The sequence below is a fragment of the Bidens hawaiensis genome, unplaced genomic scaffold (genome assembly GCF_021521415.1).
Source record: "Bidens hawaiensis isolate Kalapana, Puna unplaced genomic scaffold, B.hawaiensis_p1.1 tig00002866_1, whole genome shotgun sequence".
Taxonomy (NCBI): domain Eukaryota; kingdom Viridiplantae; phylum Streptophyta; class Magnoliopsida; order Asterales; family Asteraceae; genus Bidens; species Bidens hawaiensis.
The window spans coordinates 1-16,830 of NW_027491154.1; the positions used below are offsets into that span (position 1 = coordinate 1).

General features: G+C 35.4%; 1 protein-coding gene and 1 pseudogene across 1 annotated transcript; one reads left to right on the forward strand and one right to left on the reverse strand.

The window, feature by feature from the left end:
• Positions 1–3,602: 3,602 nt before the first annotated feature.
• On the forward strand, positions 3,603–6,423 carry LOC143621496 (uncharacterized; annotated as a pseudogene).
• Positions 6,424–7,627: 1,204 nt separating this feature from the next.
• On the reverse strand, positions 7,628–10,421 carry LOC143621406 (uncharacterized). The gene is made up of 3 exons (XM_077092838.1): positions 9,260–10,421; positions 8,006–9,187; positions 7,628–7,926 (listed from the first exon to the last, which is right to left on the reverse strand). The coding sequence occupies exons 1-3, from the start codon at positions 10,419–10,421 to the stop codon at positions 7,628–7,630; spliced, it is 2,643 nt and encodes an 880-aa protein (XP_076948953.1).
• Positions 10,422–16,830: the final 6,409 nt, after the last annotated feature.

Here is a 16,830-nt window from a genome sequence, read left to right on the forward strand (position 1 = left end):
AGATGTAGGAGCTTAAAGGTTGTTTATTTTTCCTCAAAAGCTCTTTCTAGGTTCTTTTGTTTGTGTCGCGCAGACGTTATGGTCTGCAATGTGTTTGTTTTTCGGAAGACCTTTCATTAAAAAAGGTGTGCGCATCCTCTTTTTCTATAAGTCATTGACCATAGTCTTCTAACATCATATGTTCTTTTTTTTACATTAGACATAACATAAACCTCCAACCCTAGTCTCTCCTTCCCCCTCCAACCATCGACCTCTCATTCTCCATAACCATTGCTGCCACACCTCCAAAACCGCCGCCGTGACGCTGGTCACGCCGCCGACGCCACCCCAACCGTCCTTACGCCGCCGCCGCCGCTTCGACTCTCTCCATCTCCTATTTGATTTGTTCTCTGACCCCAATAAATTATTTTCAGATTATGTATGTTAAAAATTATAACATTTTATGTAATTTTGGTTTGTAGTTTGCTAATGGTGCACACTCGATGGTACCTAACTATCTTGGTCGGATGTATGTATTGGTTTGTTTCATGGCTACAGTGGTGTCACTTGGATTTGGTATTTCTGTTGTGCCTCTACAAGTGAAGCCGTGGACCGGTTTAATTATGATGTATTAATGGATATTTACAGCATTCTTTTTATTATTGATGTTACTTGCACATGATATACAAAGGGGGGGGGGGGGGGGGGGGGGGGGATTGGTGGCAAATCAAACTAGAAATGGCGATGGCTTTAGATTATGATTTTGAAAAGGTTTTATTTATTTATTTGCAAAAAAAGGTTCCAACTTTAGGGTAAAGTTAAAATACAAAGGGAGACAAAAATAAGAAGTGCGAAAAGAATTTGTGACAACACAAAAAACTCCTTAAAAATAAATTAAAAAATAATAATAAATAAATCATAACTCGATTTATATATAAAAAACGAAAATAATTAAAAAACTAAAATGTTCCGCCATCATTCCCGTTCAATAATAGATAAATATATATAAAAATACAAAAAAAATTGACGAAAAGACACAATGCCGAAATTAAAGACAAAAAAAAATCGACGAAATGAACAAAAGACATGATTATAACTTTAAAAAACACACAATAGATTGCAAAATATAACAAAATGCCGAACAAAATATAACACAATGTTAAGTAATATAAGACAATATAAAGAAAAAAAGACACAATGTCAAGGAAAAAAGACACAGTAAACACAAAACACAATGATAAACAAAAAAACCCAACGACTTTTTTTACTTGTCATTGTGTTTTTTTTGTGAGAACGAGAAAGACGGTGGAAACATTTTTGTTGTTTTTACTTTTTTTGTTTTTTATTAAATTTTGAGTTATGATTTTTATATTTATTTTTTTGAGAGGTTTTTTTTGTGTGATTACAAATCTTTTCATCATTCTCATTTTTGTTCTCCTTTATAGAATAACTTGACCCCAACTTTAATGTCTATAAATAATAAATCATCTTTAAGTTGATTTAAATTGGTGATGAAGGTCAAATGAAATAACACAACATTTGTGTTGATAAGTCCATGAATAGCTTGAACGATCAAACGAACACTTGAAACCGCTTAACTAGTACTGAACCACTACCGCACCTTGCGCTAGCAAGTCCACGAATACCTCAACCAAGATTATATGTTTTGTATAGGTTGTATAATTTTATTGATATTTAAAATACACATGTTTAGGATATGTGTATTTATATGTAGTTTTTATATAATTATTAAAGTCGAAATACATGTGTAGGTTTTGTGGTTTTATGAATATTATTTCAGTGTTATTAGTGTTATTTGACAGTTATTTAAATTTCGATATTGATGGACTTTTTTATTTAAATTTCAGTTTATTTAAAATTTTCACTTTATATTAGCAGTCTTTAAAGGTTAAAAAAACAAACATTCTTCTACTTGTATACTACAGAAGTTTGGTCCACCTCTTTTGCTACAGATGTCTGCAAATGTAGTTCACAAACTACAGACATTTTACCTCTATAAAAACAAACATCACCGATTAGTCAAACACCTAATACACCGTTTTTTGGGTATATACTTTTATGAACCCACTTAAATCATTATTTCATAAATTAAAACCAACAATATCGCAATTCATACAAAGATATTCATGATCATCTAAATTTGTGATTCCATATTTCCACGTGATATTAATAACTTAGTAGCACAATTTACTAAGGCTATCAGGTGTGGGTGCCTGATTGCCGTTGAAAAGATGACGTGGAGAGCGGTGCCGGCGGTGTTCACCACACCGTGCTAGTCGGGGCCGCCCAGCGGTGAGGATATTGTTGGAAAATCACCGCCCAAAATGCCGCTCAAAATCCTTACCTCCTATGTTTTTATTTAGGTTTCTCTCCTCTCCCTACTTCCAAATCACACCTCTCTTCTTCTTCATTCACTGTTCTTCCTCCTCCTTCACCTCTGTAGCCATCGCCACCGTGCCGAAACAAGGATGGGTTTGGGTTGGGTTCAATTGCAGAGACAATGAAGTGATTGGAAGAAGATGGGGTTGGGTTGCAAAAGCATGACGGAGTAGACAAGGTTGGACTGTTAAGAAATGGTGGAGAATGGATGTAGTGTTAATTGGATTATTATTATTATTATTATTATAAAATCCCTATATCAATATTTTTATTTTTACTTATGTTTATATTTATTAGTTAGATAAATATTTGTAATTAACTAGTTATATAAATATGTTAAATTTAAATTAGTTTTAGTTATATAAATATTAATATTTTATTTAAAAAAGGGTATTGGTAAATTGGTAACTATTTCCTTAATGTTATGGAAGAGATTGAGGTGGAGTGGGGTATTACGTGGCGCTGACGTGTCGCTGCAAAATAAGAAGTAAAATGGCATCCATACCATATAGTTTAATAAAATTTGATCAACTTTACAACTTGAAAAAAGTAAGAGAAGTTGAATGGGCATCATATTCAAGGGAGAGTTGCATTTAGAGGGGAAGGGGCACTAGTGTGGGTAAGGTTTATGGGTTGTTTACCATATGATAAACACACCCCTAATTATGTGGGTAGTTTGTCAAATTACAATTTATGGCAAAGGTTTACCACATGGCAACCCCATTGAAGGTTTTTGAAAAATTAAACACCCATTAATATTTCAATAAAAATTTAATTTTAATTACATTTAATTGTTTATTTATTTTTAAATTTAAACAAAAAGTTTTATGGTACTTATGGGTATGTTTTTCCAGTTATTTTATGGTTTGTGGGTACTTAAAGGTATAAATAAAATAACTGTGTTTGATTGGTCGGTGTATAAGTACTACTCATGAGTGTCCCCTCCCCTCTTATAAATAAAAAAAGTAATAATAATCAAGTGAATACAAATTTGAAATTTTCAAAAACGATGGCTCAATTATTGTCGTTATAAAGAGACCCCTTAGGAATTTTGGAAAAAAAAACTCATGTTAGACTAATATATCCTCTTTGCCGGTTTGCCGTTGAGTACTCCCAACTTTACACGGCTTTGGGGCTATTATAATGGATCAATTGCATATTTCATATTATAGGGTACCACTTGAGAAAGCAAAATTCCACACAATAAAATAATCATATTTCTTATGATGCTGCTCCTTCCCTTGTTATCACAAACCACTGCTAATGATGTCAACAAACCAGTAGAGGTAAAAGCTTTGCTTGCAACTAGTTGGTGGTCACATGAAAATGCTTCGGATCACTGTAATTGGCATGGTGTAGCTTGCAATAATGCGGGAAGTGTCATTGAGATAAAGTTATACGGCCGGTACCTTGGGGATCGTCCTCATCTTGGAATCCTCGACTTCTCCTCATTTCCAAACCTCATTCGCCTTGCTTTCGAGTATTGTGGTCTTGTAGGAAGCATCCCAGAGCAGATTGGTTTGTTGTCAAATCTCACATATCTTTCATTGTGGGGGAACCGACTCACGGGTAACTTACCTGTTTCTCTTGTCAATTTAACCCGTTTAAAACACCCTTACCTTTCTAATAACAATTTTAGCGGTAACTCACCTCCCTCTTTCACCAATCTCATCCGTTTAAAACACCTTGATCTTTCTAGTAACAATTTTAGTGGTGAGTTACCTGTTTTACTCACCAAGCTCACCCGCTTAAAACAACTTGGTCTATCTAGAAACAATTTTATAGGTAAGTTACCTGTATCTTTCACCAATCTCGTCCATTTGGAATATCTTTATCCTTCAAGAAACAATTTCAGTGGTGAGTTACATGTTTCCCTCTGCGGTCTAACCCGTTTATAACAACTTAGTCTTTATCATAACAATTTCAGCGGTAAGTTACCAATTTGGCTCACCAATCTCGCCCATTTAGAATACCTTGATATTTATGATAACAATTTCAGTGGCGAGTTACCTGTTTCCCTCACCAATCTCAACAATATAGAGTACCTTTATTTTAGTAGAAACAACCTTACTGGTCCAATCCCACTATCTTATGGTTCCGTGGTCAATCTTAGAGTCCTAGACTTAAGCACAAATCAACTCACTGGATCCATCCCAAAAGAAATTAGTAATTTGCAAAACCTGGAAACGTTGAATCTGGGTGACAACAATTTTGTAGGTCCAGTTCCCTCAAATTTTGGTAATCTAAGTCAATTATACTTTTTAAACCTCGGCATGAATTCCATAAGTGGGCACATACCTCAAGATGTAGCAAGTTTGATGAACTTACAACATCTCGACCTTAATCAAAATAATCTTGTCGGCCCGGTCCATGCAAAACTATCAAAACTTGCTTACCTTGATTTATCATCAAATCAGTTGTCAGGAAATGTGTTGTTTCAAAATTCTTGTCATCTACAACATCTAGACCTCTCTATGAATCAGATTACTGGAGATATCACAAGTCTTCTTGTTTGCAATGACATGGAGTACTTGGACCTTAGTAGTAATGATTTTGTTGGAAAGAAACTTGTTTATTTGAACTTCCCGTATTTGAAGTACTTAAATCAGACTCGGAATCCTCTTACTTCAACGATCCCAATCATTCTTCATGTAATGCTTTGAGTGGAAAATCAACATGCAGAGCAAAGATGCAAAGAACCAACGTAGTCTACTATTTGACAATTTTTCTTCCGATTGTTCTGGGCATTTACTTATTGCTTACCTATTCTACAATAATTGCGTAGCTATCGAAAGTAAAATCCAACCAGGAATGAAAAAACATGGAAATGTGTGCTCTATATTGAATTATGATGGAACAATTGCATATGAAGACTTCATCGCCACTACAGAGGATTTTGACCTCAAATACTGCATTGGAACCGATGGCTATGGTAGTGTTTATGAAGCAAAATTGCCTAACGGTAAAACATTTGCGTTAAAGAAGCTCCATCAGTTTGAAGCCAAGCAGCCGATATTCGACCAGAGTTTCAAGAATGAAGTCCAGGTGTTAACTAACCTTAGGCACAAAAAATATTGTCAGACTATATGGGTTCTGTTTGCATAACAATTGCAACTTCCTTGTATATGTATACATGGCGAATGAAAGCTTATTTTGTGCGATGAGGGACAGTGAATTAGCAGTTGAAGTGGACTGGATGAAGAGGGTGAACATTGTCAAATATGTAGCCCATGCTCTAGCGTACATGTATCATGATTGCAGCCCTCCAATCGTTCATAGAGACATATCAAGCAACAAAGTTCTCTTGAACTCATTTGTTGGTGACTTTGGAGCAGCCAAATTGCTCGACCCAGATTCGTCCAACAAACAGCCATTGTAGGGACTGTGGGATACATCGCTCCTGGTATTTCTACGTAATCTTAAACCTCTTCTATGTCTATTATCGTAAGAATTTTGCTAATGATCGATTCTTTGGTGTATATAATGATGTAGAACTTGCCTATAACATGGTTATAACCGAAAAATGTGACGTGTATAGCTTTGGGGTGGTGGCACTTGAGACAATTGGAGGGAAGCATCCTGGAGACTTCCTGTCATCACTGAACCATTCGACTAGTCATGGTATAATGTTGGAAAATATCTTGGACGAGCGACTCCCCTATCCAACCAACAGGTCAATCGAAAAGGAAATCATGCGTGTTTGTAATGTGGCATTAGCATGCATTCTCACAAATCCAAAGTGCCGACCGACAATGAGAAATGTATGCCAAGAGTTATCGCGTTGAGAGCATCATTTGGGCTATCTTCCAACTTTACCATATTGAGAATAAACCACAGCTATACTCGTATGATGATTGTATTTATATATCACACTTGCATACTGTCTCTCTCGCATTCCAAATTCACCAAAATTATGTAGGTTCCAAGTGTAAGTTTCTATATCATTCCACATCTTTAGAACTACTCAATGTCTTCTTCAAAGCTTTTATCACCCCAACATGATAAAAGAAAATTCCTAAACTCACTTACGAGATATAAATAAGCTTCAAACTGTTTATATGTGGCTAACAAATAGGGTTCACGAAATGATAATAATCAGCCAGGCTAGGAGGTGGACCAACAGTGGGTGCAGCCTAGGGCCCATTATAAAAGTTTTTTTTTTCTTCGTATATTTATAAAAAGTTGTAAAATAACAACCTTTAGTTAAGTTTAAATTTTAATCCAATCAATACACACGTAACCCAACAGGTTTTAATTACCCCAACATAGTTTTTGTTTATTGTTAATAACTTAATGCAATAAGCGGCCATATATCATGAAAACTATATATAACGACCCATTTTTTAAAGTAACAGAGTAATAGTACACCCAACCTCTCGAAGACGACCCAAGTATTAATTAGAGTTTGTACCAGTCTTGCCAACATTGAGTGATTTAATATATTAAACCTAATCGCTACATAAAAACTTAAATAACTTACTTTTTTTTTTGAACGACCAACTAAGTAACTTACATAATCTTACCAAATGAAATTCAATATTAAATTGCATTATCTTATTTATTTTACAAAAGTAATTAAGAGTTAGTATAAGGCACCAGCAACACATGTACAAGTCAAGGTACATATATTTAAACATGAATGCTTCATTTTAATGATGTTTCTTTTTTAAACGTGAGAATTTGGGTGACCCAAATTTGACATTTTCACAATGTATTAAATAAAGTCCACACCAGCTGCTCGATGAATTGACTATTTGAGAAACTTTTAGGCTATCAGCAGGCTTTGTTAACTTGGGCTACACTTATAAGTTATAACTCAATTTTGTGAGTTCCTGTTCCAGGTTTGAGCTTATAGCAATATAGCCATTGTGAATAATTACTACATATATAATACTTTGTATTCCGTTCGCAATTTACTACATTTATAATATTTACTTTGTATTCCGTTAATTAAAAGCTTTATGTCCATAATGTGTCCCAAGTCCATGTATCACCAGTTTCTGATATAAAATGAATCTATTTATTGTGAATATTGACCTTCTATGGGAAACAAAATCACTGATTTTTTTTATGGAAAATAAACCAATTAAAGGATCTTTTTTTGTTAAATATTAATGCATGAAAGTATGAAACTAACCAATATATTAAAAGAACTTAGCTGTTGATTTTTATAGCTACGAAGGAGTAATAAATTTTTATAGCAGATTGATTTATCCAGGATTAAATGGGATGCCACCAAATAACGCCCTCAACACGATAATTCCTGACACACTTCTCTCATCGTTGGTCGACACTTTGGATCTGTGAGAATGCATGCCAGGGCTACATTATAAACCCGGATGATGTTCTTTTCAATTGACTTATCGGCCGGATAAGGGAGTCGCTTGTCCAATATATTTTCCAATCTTGTACCATGACTAGTCGTCGAATAGTTGTTCAGTGATGACAAGAGGTCTCCAGGATGCTTCCCTCCGATTATCTCAAGTGTCACCACCCCAAAGCTATACACTTCACATTTCTCAGTCACAATCATGTTAAATGCAAGTTCTGCATGACAAATATATACACCAAAGAGTTATTAGAAAACTTTTAACTGCTATTAGACATGAAAGAAAGGCAAGATTACCTGGAGCAATATATCCCGTAGTTCCTACAATTACTGTTTGGTTGGAGGAATCAGGGTCAAGCAATTTAGCAACTCCAAAGTCAGCAACAAAGCCTTCCATTTCTGAGTTCAAGAGAATGTTGTTGCTTGATATGTCTCTATGAACAATAGGCGGGCTGCAATCATGATGCATGTATGCCAAAGAAAAAGCTACATCTTTGATGATGTTCACCCTCTTCATCCAGCCCACTTCAATAGTTAGTTTACCGTCACTCAAGGCACAAAACAGGCTCCCGTTTTCCATGTATTCATATACAAGGAAGTTACATTTGTTATGCAAACAAAAGCCATAGAGTTTGACAATGTTTTTATGCCTTAGGTTGGTTAACACTTGGATTTCATTCTTGAAACTCTGGTCGAAATTTGGTTGCTCGGCTTCAAAACGATGGAGTTTTTTTAAAGCAAATATTTTACCGTCAGCCAGTTTTGCTTCATAAACGCTACCATAGCCACCATTTCCAATGCAGTATTTGAGGTCAAAATCCTCTGTGGCAGTGATGAAGTCTTCATATGCAACTGTTCCATCATAATTCAAAATCGAGCATACATTTCCATGTCTATAAATTTCTGGCTGAATAGTTTTTTGGGTACCCTTGCGGTTGATGTAGCACACGTAACCAAGAAGCAAGAAGCACAATACCATGATGATGGGCAGAAAAATAGCCAAATAGTGAACTAGTTTGTTTCTTGGCATATGCTCTTTGCAGGTTGATTGTCCACTCAGCGCATTGCATGACAAGCCAACTCCTCCATCCTGGACTGAAGGACCACTTGGGCCGACATCAGTCAGATTGTTATTCAAAATCTGATTTAATGTCTTCAACTCCGGGAACATCAACTTGCTAAGTCCCTTTCCAACAAAATTATTACTAGTAAGGTCCAAGAACTGTAAGTGATGGCAAACAACAAGGCTTGTGATAGCTCCAGTCATGTGATTCATAGAAAGGTCTAGATGTTGTAGACTACAGGGGTTTTGAAAAGACAAATTACCCGACAGCTGGTTTGATGAAACCTCAAGGTAAGAAAGTCTTGACAAGTTTCCATGAACAGGGCCCGCAAGACTATTATGACTAAGGTCTAGTTGTTGTAAGTTCATCGAATTGGCTATATCTGGAGATATTGGACCACTTATGGAATTCCTGCTAAGGTTCAAAAGGTTCAGTCGGCTTAGATTACCAAAAATTGAGGGAATTGGACCGTCAAAATTGTTGTCAGCCAGATTCAAGGTTTCTAGGCTTTTCAAATTAATAATTTCCTTTGGGATAGATGAACTCAGCTGATTTGTGCTCAGGTCTAGGACTGTGATATTGACCATGGAACCATATGATGGTGGGATTGGACCCGTAAATTGGTTTTCACTAAGATAAAGGGATACTAAGTGGGTGAGATTGGCTAGAGGTGCAGGTAAGTTACCACTAAAATTGTTGCCAGAAAGAGAAAGGTATTCCAAACTGATGAGATTGGATAGGGTAGCAGGTAAGTCACCACTGAAATTGTTATTAGAAAGAGCAAGTTCTTTTAAACGGGTTAGATTGGTGAGCCAAACAGGTAACTTACCACTGAAATTGTTACCAGAAAGATAAAGATTTTCCAAACGGATGAGATTGGTGAAAGAAACTGGAAGCTCACCACTTAAATTGTTTCTAGAAAATGAAAGGAGTCTCAAACGAGTGAGATTGGTGAAAGAGTCGGGCAACTTACCTCTAAACTGGTTCATATCAAGATGAACATATTCCAAATGGACGAGATTGGTGAAAAGGTTAGGTAAGTTACCACTGAACTGGTTAATAGCTAGATCAAGGTGTTCTAAACGGGTAAGATTGGCGAAAGATATAGGCAACTCACCTCTAAAATGGTTATGAGAAAGATCAAGGTATTTCAAACGGATGAGATTGGTGAAAGAGTCGGGTAACTTACCACTTAAATGGTTAAAACCAAGATCAAGGTATTCTAAACGGGTGAGATTTGTGAGGGAAACAGATAAGTTACCTATGAGTCGATTACCCCAAAATGATAGTTCGGTGAGATTTGAGAGCAAACCAATTTGTTCTGGGATGCTTCCTTCTAGACCGCAATGTTCAATAGAAAGGCTAACAAGGTTTGAAAATGAAGAGAAGTCGAGGCTTCCCAGATGAGGTCGATCCCCAAGACCAAGGTAATGATTGAGTAGGAGTATCTCAGTGACACTTCCTGCTTCATTGCAAATAATTCCTTCCCAAGAACAATGATCATCTGAAGCATTTACTTCTCTCCACCAGTTAGTTGCAAGCAAAGCTTTAGCTTCTAATGAGTTGTTGAAATAAGTTGCAATGGCTTCGTTTGATAACATGAAAAGGAGAATCATAAGATGAGTGAGAATGTAGGAACTATGCTGCATTGTTTATCAAAAACAACTGGGATCGCGCGGGCAACGTCTAGTTTGTATGTATTAGTCAATGTGAAATTGAAAGTTTGTAAAATAAAAGATAAGCACCTATTTCTAGCTTTATTAATTAATTCTTGTTCTGGATTGGAGTTGGGTTTCACATGGCATTCATGTCTTTACCTATGGACGCATTCATATCCTTTAATAAACAATTGGTGCTTCCAAACACGCTTTACAAACCTCTTGATTATATATACATATTGCAACTCTTTATGGCCGGTGTGCAATTGTTTTTCGAGTTATACTTTATTATATCATATTAAAGTCTAGTATTTGCTTATTTCCATAAATAAAGAAGTACAAAGTGCATAACAATGAAGCCTATGTGTGCATTAGTATAACTGAATAAACTGGTCAACCAACATAATTATAATACACATTAAGAAAGTTAGGAATGTACCAAGTACACGATTGTTTTAGTTTGTTATGATGTTAGGGGCGCAGTTCCAATCGAACGGCGTTCGGGGGCAGCTCCCCCGGTTAGCAAGGTCCAAGGGACGGCGACACCTGGGCCTGGGGTTAAGCCTGGAAAATTTTTATTTCGTTAACAATTGTTTCATTAAAAATTCATTAGAAAATGAATTTTATAAATATGTCACACATAATTATAAGTTTTAATATGGAGGTAATATTAATTATATTCAAATTTCAAAGTATAACTGCATGAGACATTTATCTTAAAGCCCTAACTGCTCTGGAGATAAATGAGCATTCGATTCTTTTTTCGTCGTACTCTTCTTCTTCTGGTTCATGATTCTCACTAAATTAATACTAAGTTCTTGTCTCAAATTCTGAGTTTTTCCAATTAAAGTATTTGAGAACCATCAAATAACTTTTAATCTGAAAGTTTTCATACGAATCTATGAAAATCCAAGTGCAAATCCCCAACACATCATACATCTTCAATTTTGAATTTACAAATTAGGCCTCTGTATTTTGTTTCTTTTCAAATCATACTCACCTGATTATATACTTCTTATTTATAGAAACATGTGATCTTCTCATATTTGTTCTCTCAAGTTATCAAACCCATTCAATCTCTCTTTTTATTTTGCTGGAATTGTAAACTAATTCAAAGGAAAATAATATGCTACTGAAATTAATCAACAGTATGAGATGCTATTTGAATTGCTGAGATTAATTTAATAAATAAAAATTGATGGAAAGGGCATGAAGGTAATAACCCACATTTGTTGACTTTCTCTTTCTGCATGCAAGACACATGTCAATTCCCCCATCATTTTAAAATGTCCATAAATTTTCATACGACGTTATTTAAAAAAAAATTCACCATAATAATAAGCTTTTTTTTATCTTTAATATGAGTATCATATTTTTATATAAAAATAAAAAAATTAATGTGTTTTTTTGTTGTTCATTGTGTCTTTTAGTTGAGTTTTCATATGAATCGTATTATAGATTTTGATCACTATATTTTTCAATTGGTACTCATATTAAAGACAAAAATTAAAACAAAGATTACGTCATTGTGTCATTTTGTTCGTCATTAACTTTTAGTCATTGTGTAATACGTTCAAGTCATTGTGTAATATGTTGTTTCCATTGTGTTTTACGTTTCAAGTTATTGTGTTATATATATTCACCATTGTGTCTTACGTTTTAGGTCATTGTGTTATACGTATTCACCATTGTGACTTACGTTTTAGGTCATTGTGTTATACGTATTCACCATTAGGGGTGAGCAAATTAACTGGCATAACCGCAAACCGAACCATAACCGACATAAGCGAACCGATTTTAACCAATAACTTATATAACCAATGGGTCGGTTTAATGAATTTTTGAAAACCGCCAAATGTGGGTCGATTTTGGTTAATGTTAATTCCAAACCCGCCAAAACTGAACCGTCCTATTTATGTAACTATTAATCAAAAAATAAGGGTTTGTAAATTAGATCTAATGCATGAGCAGGATATTTTTACATTTTTACACTTATTGCCGTTACTTCGTTACAGAAAAAATTTCTCCACACCTACTAGGATTTAGGCCAATAATAATATTGGTGATATTGGTTACCATATTCATTCTAATGTTCCATAATTGTCGATCTAAATTTTCATCCAAATTGTCATTTCAATTATTTAATATGTAAAGATATGTATATTTCATAAATTGCTGTAAAAAAACATATATTTAAATTCCACAATACAATTAGCGGTTATTCAGTTTTCACAATCATATGGAAGGATTGTTTATTTTAATCACGGTTAACCGACCCATAACCGACTCGTTATAACCGTTAAAACTGATAAACCGAAACCACCAGGACGGATCGGTTATGGTTATGTTTATCTATTAACCGCTATACCGGTTATCGTTATGGGTTTGGCCAAAAACCACCCCAAACCGAACTATGCACACCCCTATTCACCATTGTGTTTTACGTTTCAAGTTATTGTGTAACATGTATTAATTATTGTGTAATATGTATTAGATAATTTGTTATTTTATCATTATTTTTACATATTATTATTACACAACGGTGTTATTAGTATTTAAAAAAACATATTAATGAGTTGAAAGACACAATGACGAAAAAACACAATGATAAGTAAAAAGACACAATGGTGTGCGAAAAGACACAATGATAAGCGAAAAGACAAAATGGTGTGCAAAAAGACACAAAGACACAATGATAAGCGAATAGACACAATGGCGAAAAGACACAATCGTGTGCGAAAAGACACAATGGTGTGCGAAAAGACACAATGACGAAAAAAGACACAATGATAAGCGAAAAGACACAATGGTGTGCGAAAAGACACAATGGTGTGCGAAAAGACACAATGACGAAAAAAGACACAATGATAAGCGAAAAGACACAATGGTGTGCGAAAAGACACAATGACGTAACTTTTTTAAAATTTTATATAACAAAAATCATACTCATATTAATGATTAAAAAACGCTTGTTATTATAATAATTTTTTTAAAAAAAATATCATACGAAAAAGTTATAGACGTTCTAAAATGATGGGGGTATTAAGTATTAACATGTGCATTGCATGTGGAGAGAGAAAATGCGTACAATTACCTCTATACCCTTTTTCTTTTAGTCCACACTTGACACATGTCAACTATTTATGACTTTTCATACTTCTCATTTTTATTACCTTTGTAAAATAATTTGATCCTGCTAATTAATATCCACATATTTTCGAAGAATATATCTCTTGTAAGTTTTAATCACACTGCGTTTGTAGTATATGTAGTTGACCATTTCTTTATAAACCAGCAGTTTTATTTATAACATGCATTTTATCACTAGAACAACTCAACATGATCGAAATGAACCAGAAGTATGCAATAGGAAAGTGGGTCACTTTTTATTAAAAATAAAAAAATACGAAGTGCAATATAACAAAGATGCTCTCCTTATTCATGTGAAAAATGTAATTAACCTTACTGGAATATTGAGGTGCACAAATCGAGTTTTGCAAATACCCGGTTTTGGGTATGGACCGGGTATTGGAAAATCGGGTATTAACAATACTCGGGTCAGGTTCGGGTCTGGGTATTGCCTCTTAAAATCATACCCAAGGTATTGGGTTCGGGTCGGGTATAAAAAAACAGGGTATTCTAAATCCAGGTATTTGAATACCCTATTTTAGGTATTGAAAAATCCCTATTTTCGTGTTTTTTCTCGGATATTTTTGGGGTATACATTGCATTTTTTAAAGAGTTGCACTTTTTAGGGGTATTTTTCGGGTATGGAACCGGTTCCGGGTTTCAGGTATTACCGGTACAAATCGGGTCCGGTTCAGGTACGGGTTTTGGTACTGAAATGCATACTCTATTCGTACTCTACGGGTAAGGTCGGGTACGGGTTCGAGTATTAAAAACCAGGATATAAAAAAACAGGTTCCAAATTTTAATTTCGGGTTCAGGTTTTTGATGCACCTCTACTTGAATTAGACGTGCACAAATCGGGTTCAACTGGAAAACCCGAATCGGTTCGGGACCGGTTTTTTCACACCGGGTTGTAAAATGGCACCGGTTCCAATCAAGAACCGGTTCGGTTCCCGACCCGAACCGATGCCCAGATATGCTAACTTTTAAGAACCGGGTAGGGTATGAACCGCAACCGGTTTTTACGTAAAAACCGGTTCCACCGGTTTTTTTTTAAATTTAAATATTATAGCCATTAGGAACCGGTTCCAACGGCGAACCGGTTTTTTTTAAAATTTAAATATTGTAGCCGTTAGGAACCGGTTCCAACGGCTATATAGCCGTTTTTGACCTTTGGAACCGGTTTTTTAACTATAAATAGGTTTTTTTTACTCTAAATAGCAAGGTTTGTTTGTGTACTTGTTAAACCACTTCCAAAACTATAAAACACACTCCAAACCACAATTAACCTTAAACCGACAACAAATGGCAACTAATGATGACGTTGTTATGGTGATCGAAACAACAAGATGCCCCGATGTTTGGGTTAATTATGATTTGTGTCTCATGACCGACTCACATGAGTTGGCACGTTGCAAATATTGCTCGAAGTTTCTTAAAGCAGGGTCCAACTCGACATTACGAAAACATACGAATAAGTATTGTCGAGAGAAAAGAAGTTTGGATGCTAAAAAAACGGAAGTGGGAGAGTCGTCCGGCTCTACAACCCAAAAATAAGTATTCCCGGATTAAAACGACGGACTTTGTTTTTTATGTTTTAGTTGTTATGTTTAGTATCGTTTATGTTTTAATAGTGTTTGTAATAGTTATTTTTTAAATAAATAAAATGTTCGGCGTTATTAAAAAAGTAACAAAAATTAATCATGAGTAACAAAAGTAATTATAATAAAACAAATCAAAACTAAATATTAGTTGAACAAGTTACAAATAATTTTACCAAAACAAATAATTACAACTCTTCTTCGTCTTCATTCTCGTCTTCACCCTCGTCTTCGTTATCGGAAGAAACCCCGTCCTCCGCCTCCTCATCATGAATATGACGCTCTATTGGTATTTCGTCTTCAAAGGTCGCCTTGTGTTGTACACGATCCACCGCATCCAAATGGTCCTTTAGGCAAATGCAAACCTCTAGAGACTCGGGAGTTAGTTTTGTTCTTCGCATAGATAACACCCTCCCACTAAGAGAAAAAACCGATTCGGAAGCAACCGTTGAGGCTTGTACGGCAAGCAAATCACGAGCCATGGCGGATAGAATGGGAAATTCGTTTTGTTTACCTTTCCACCAAGCCAACAAATCAATATTGCAAATTTCTTCGACCGTTGCGCCCTCAACATAGTTTGCTCCACTATATCGACCAAGTTCGCTACTTGGTGTGTTTCCTCTTTGCCTCTTAGATGCCGATTCACGAATCCCATTCATCAAGTTTATAAGTGGGTCATTGCACGGCCTACTAGTTGTTGTTTTTTTCACAAAAGACGATCTCGTGCTTGGACCATACATTTGAAAATAATGGTCATAAAGGTCTTGAAGGTTTTTGTTGAACTTGTCCTTCGCTTCCGTCGACAACTTCGGGTCAATCTCGTGCATACCTAAGTTGTCGAATATTTCCTCAATCGTTGTTTCAACCCCATTAACATTCCAATAGGGGTTTAATGCGGCGGCACAAGTAAAGACCGGCGGTATGTTTTCAAAATATTTTATGAACTTTTCTTTCATCACCGCAACAATATTTTCGAAGAGTTTGTTCTTCCGACTAGTAGGGTAATAGACTCCCGATAATTTTGTTGTTAACTTTTTGAACACGTCAAGATACTCCAACAAATAACCGACTTGGACCCAAACACTTTCCGGAAACATATCGGCCTCGCGTTCTTCAACAAGATTGTTATGAAAAGCTTGTAAAGTTTGGCGTTGGGCAAAAGCACACTTTAACATATGACAAGTTGAGTTCCAACGGGTTGGAACGTCCCAATTCGGCCCCAAATACTTTCTTTCAACCGATTTGCAATAGTTCTTATATTCAAGATGTCTTCTTTTACCACTTTTGAAGACATCTTGTAACATAAGTCTAAAGTATTTTAAATCATCACAAATGTTTTCATTGTCAAGACCTATTTAAACAACCAAGTTGATGATATGTGCAAAACATCGGACATGAAAAAAATCCCCGAAACAAGGTGGTGAATATTTAATGATAAATTTTTCAGCCGCCTTAGTATTGTTTGAAGCGTTGTCAAACGAAATCAAAAATATTTTATTTCTCAAGTTGTAAGTCGTTATAACTTCATCAAGTAATTCAAACAATTTTTCGGCGGTATGTGGGAACGGGAAGTTTTCAAAAGCGATGGTGCGTTTCATCAATTGCCATGTCACCGGATCAACCCAATGAGCGGTGACACATATGTATGATTCGGGCAACCCGTGTGGTGC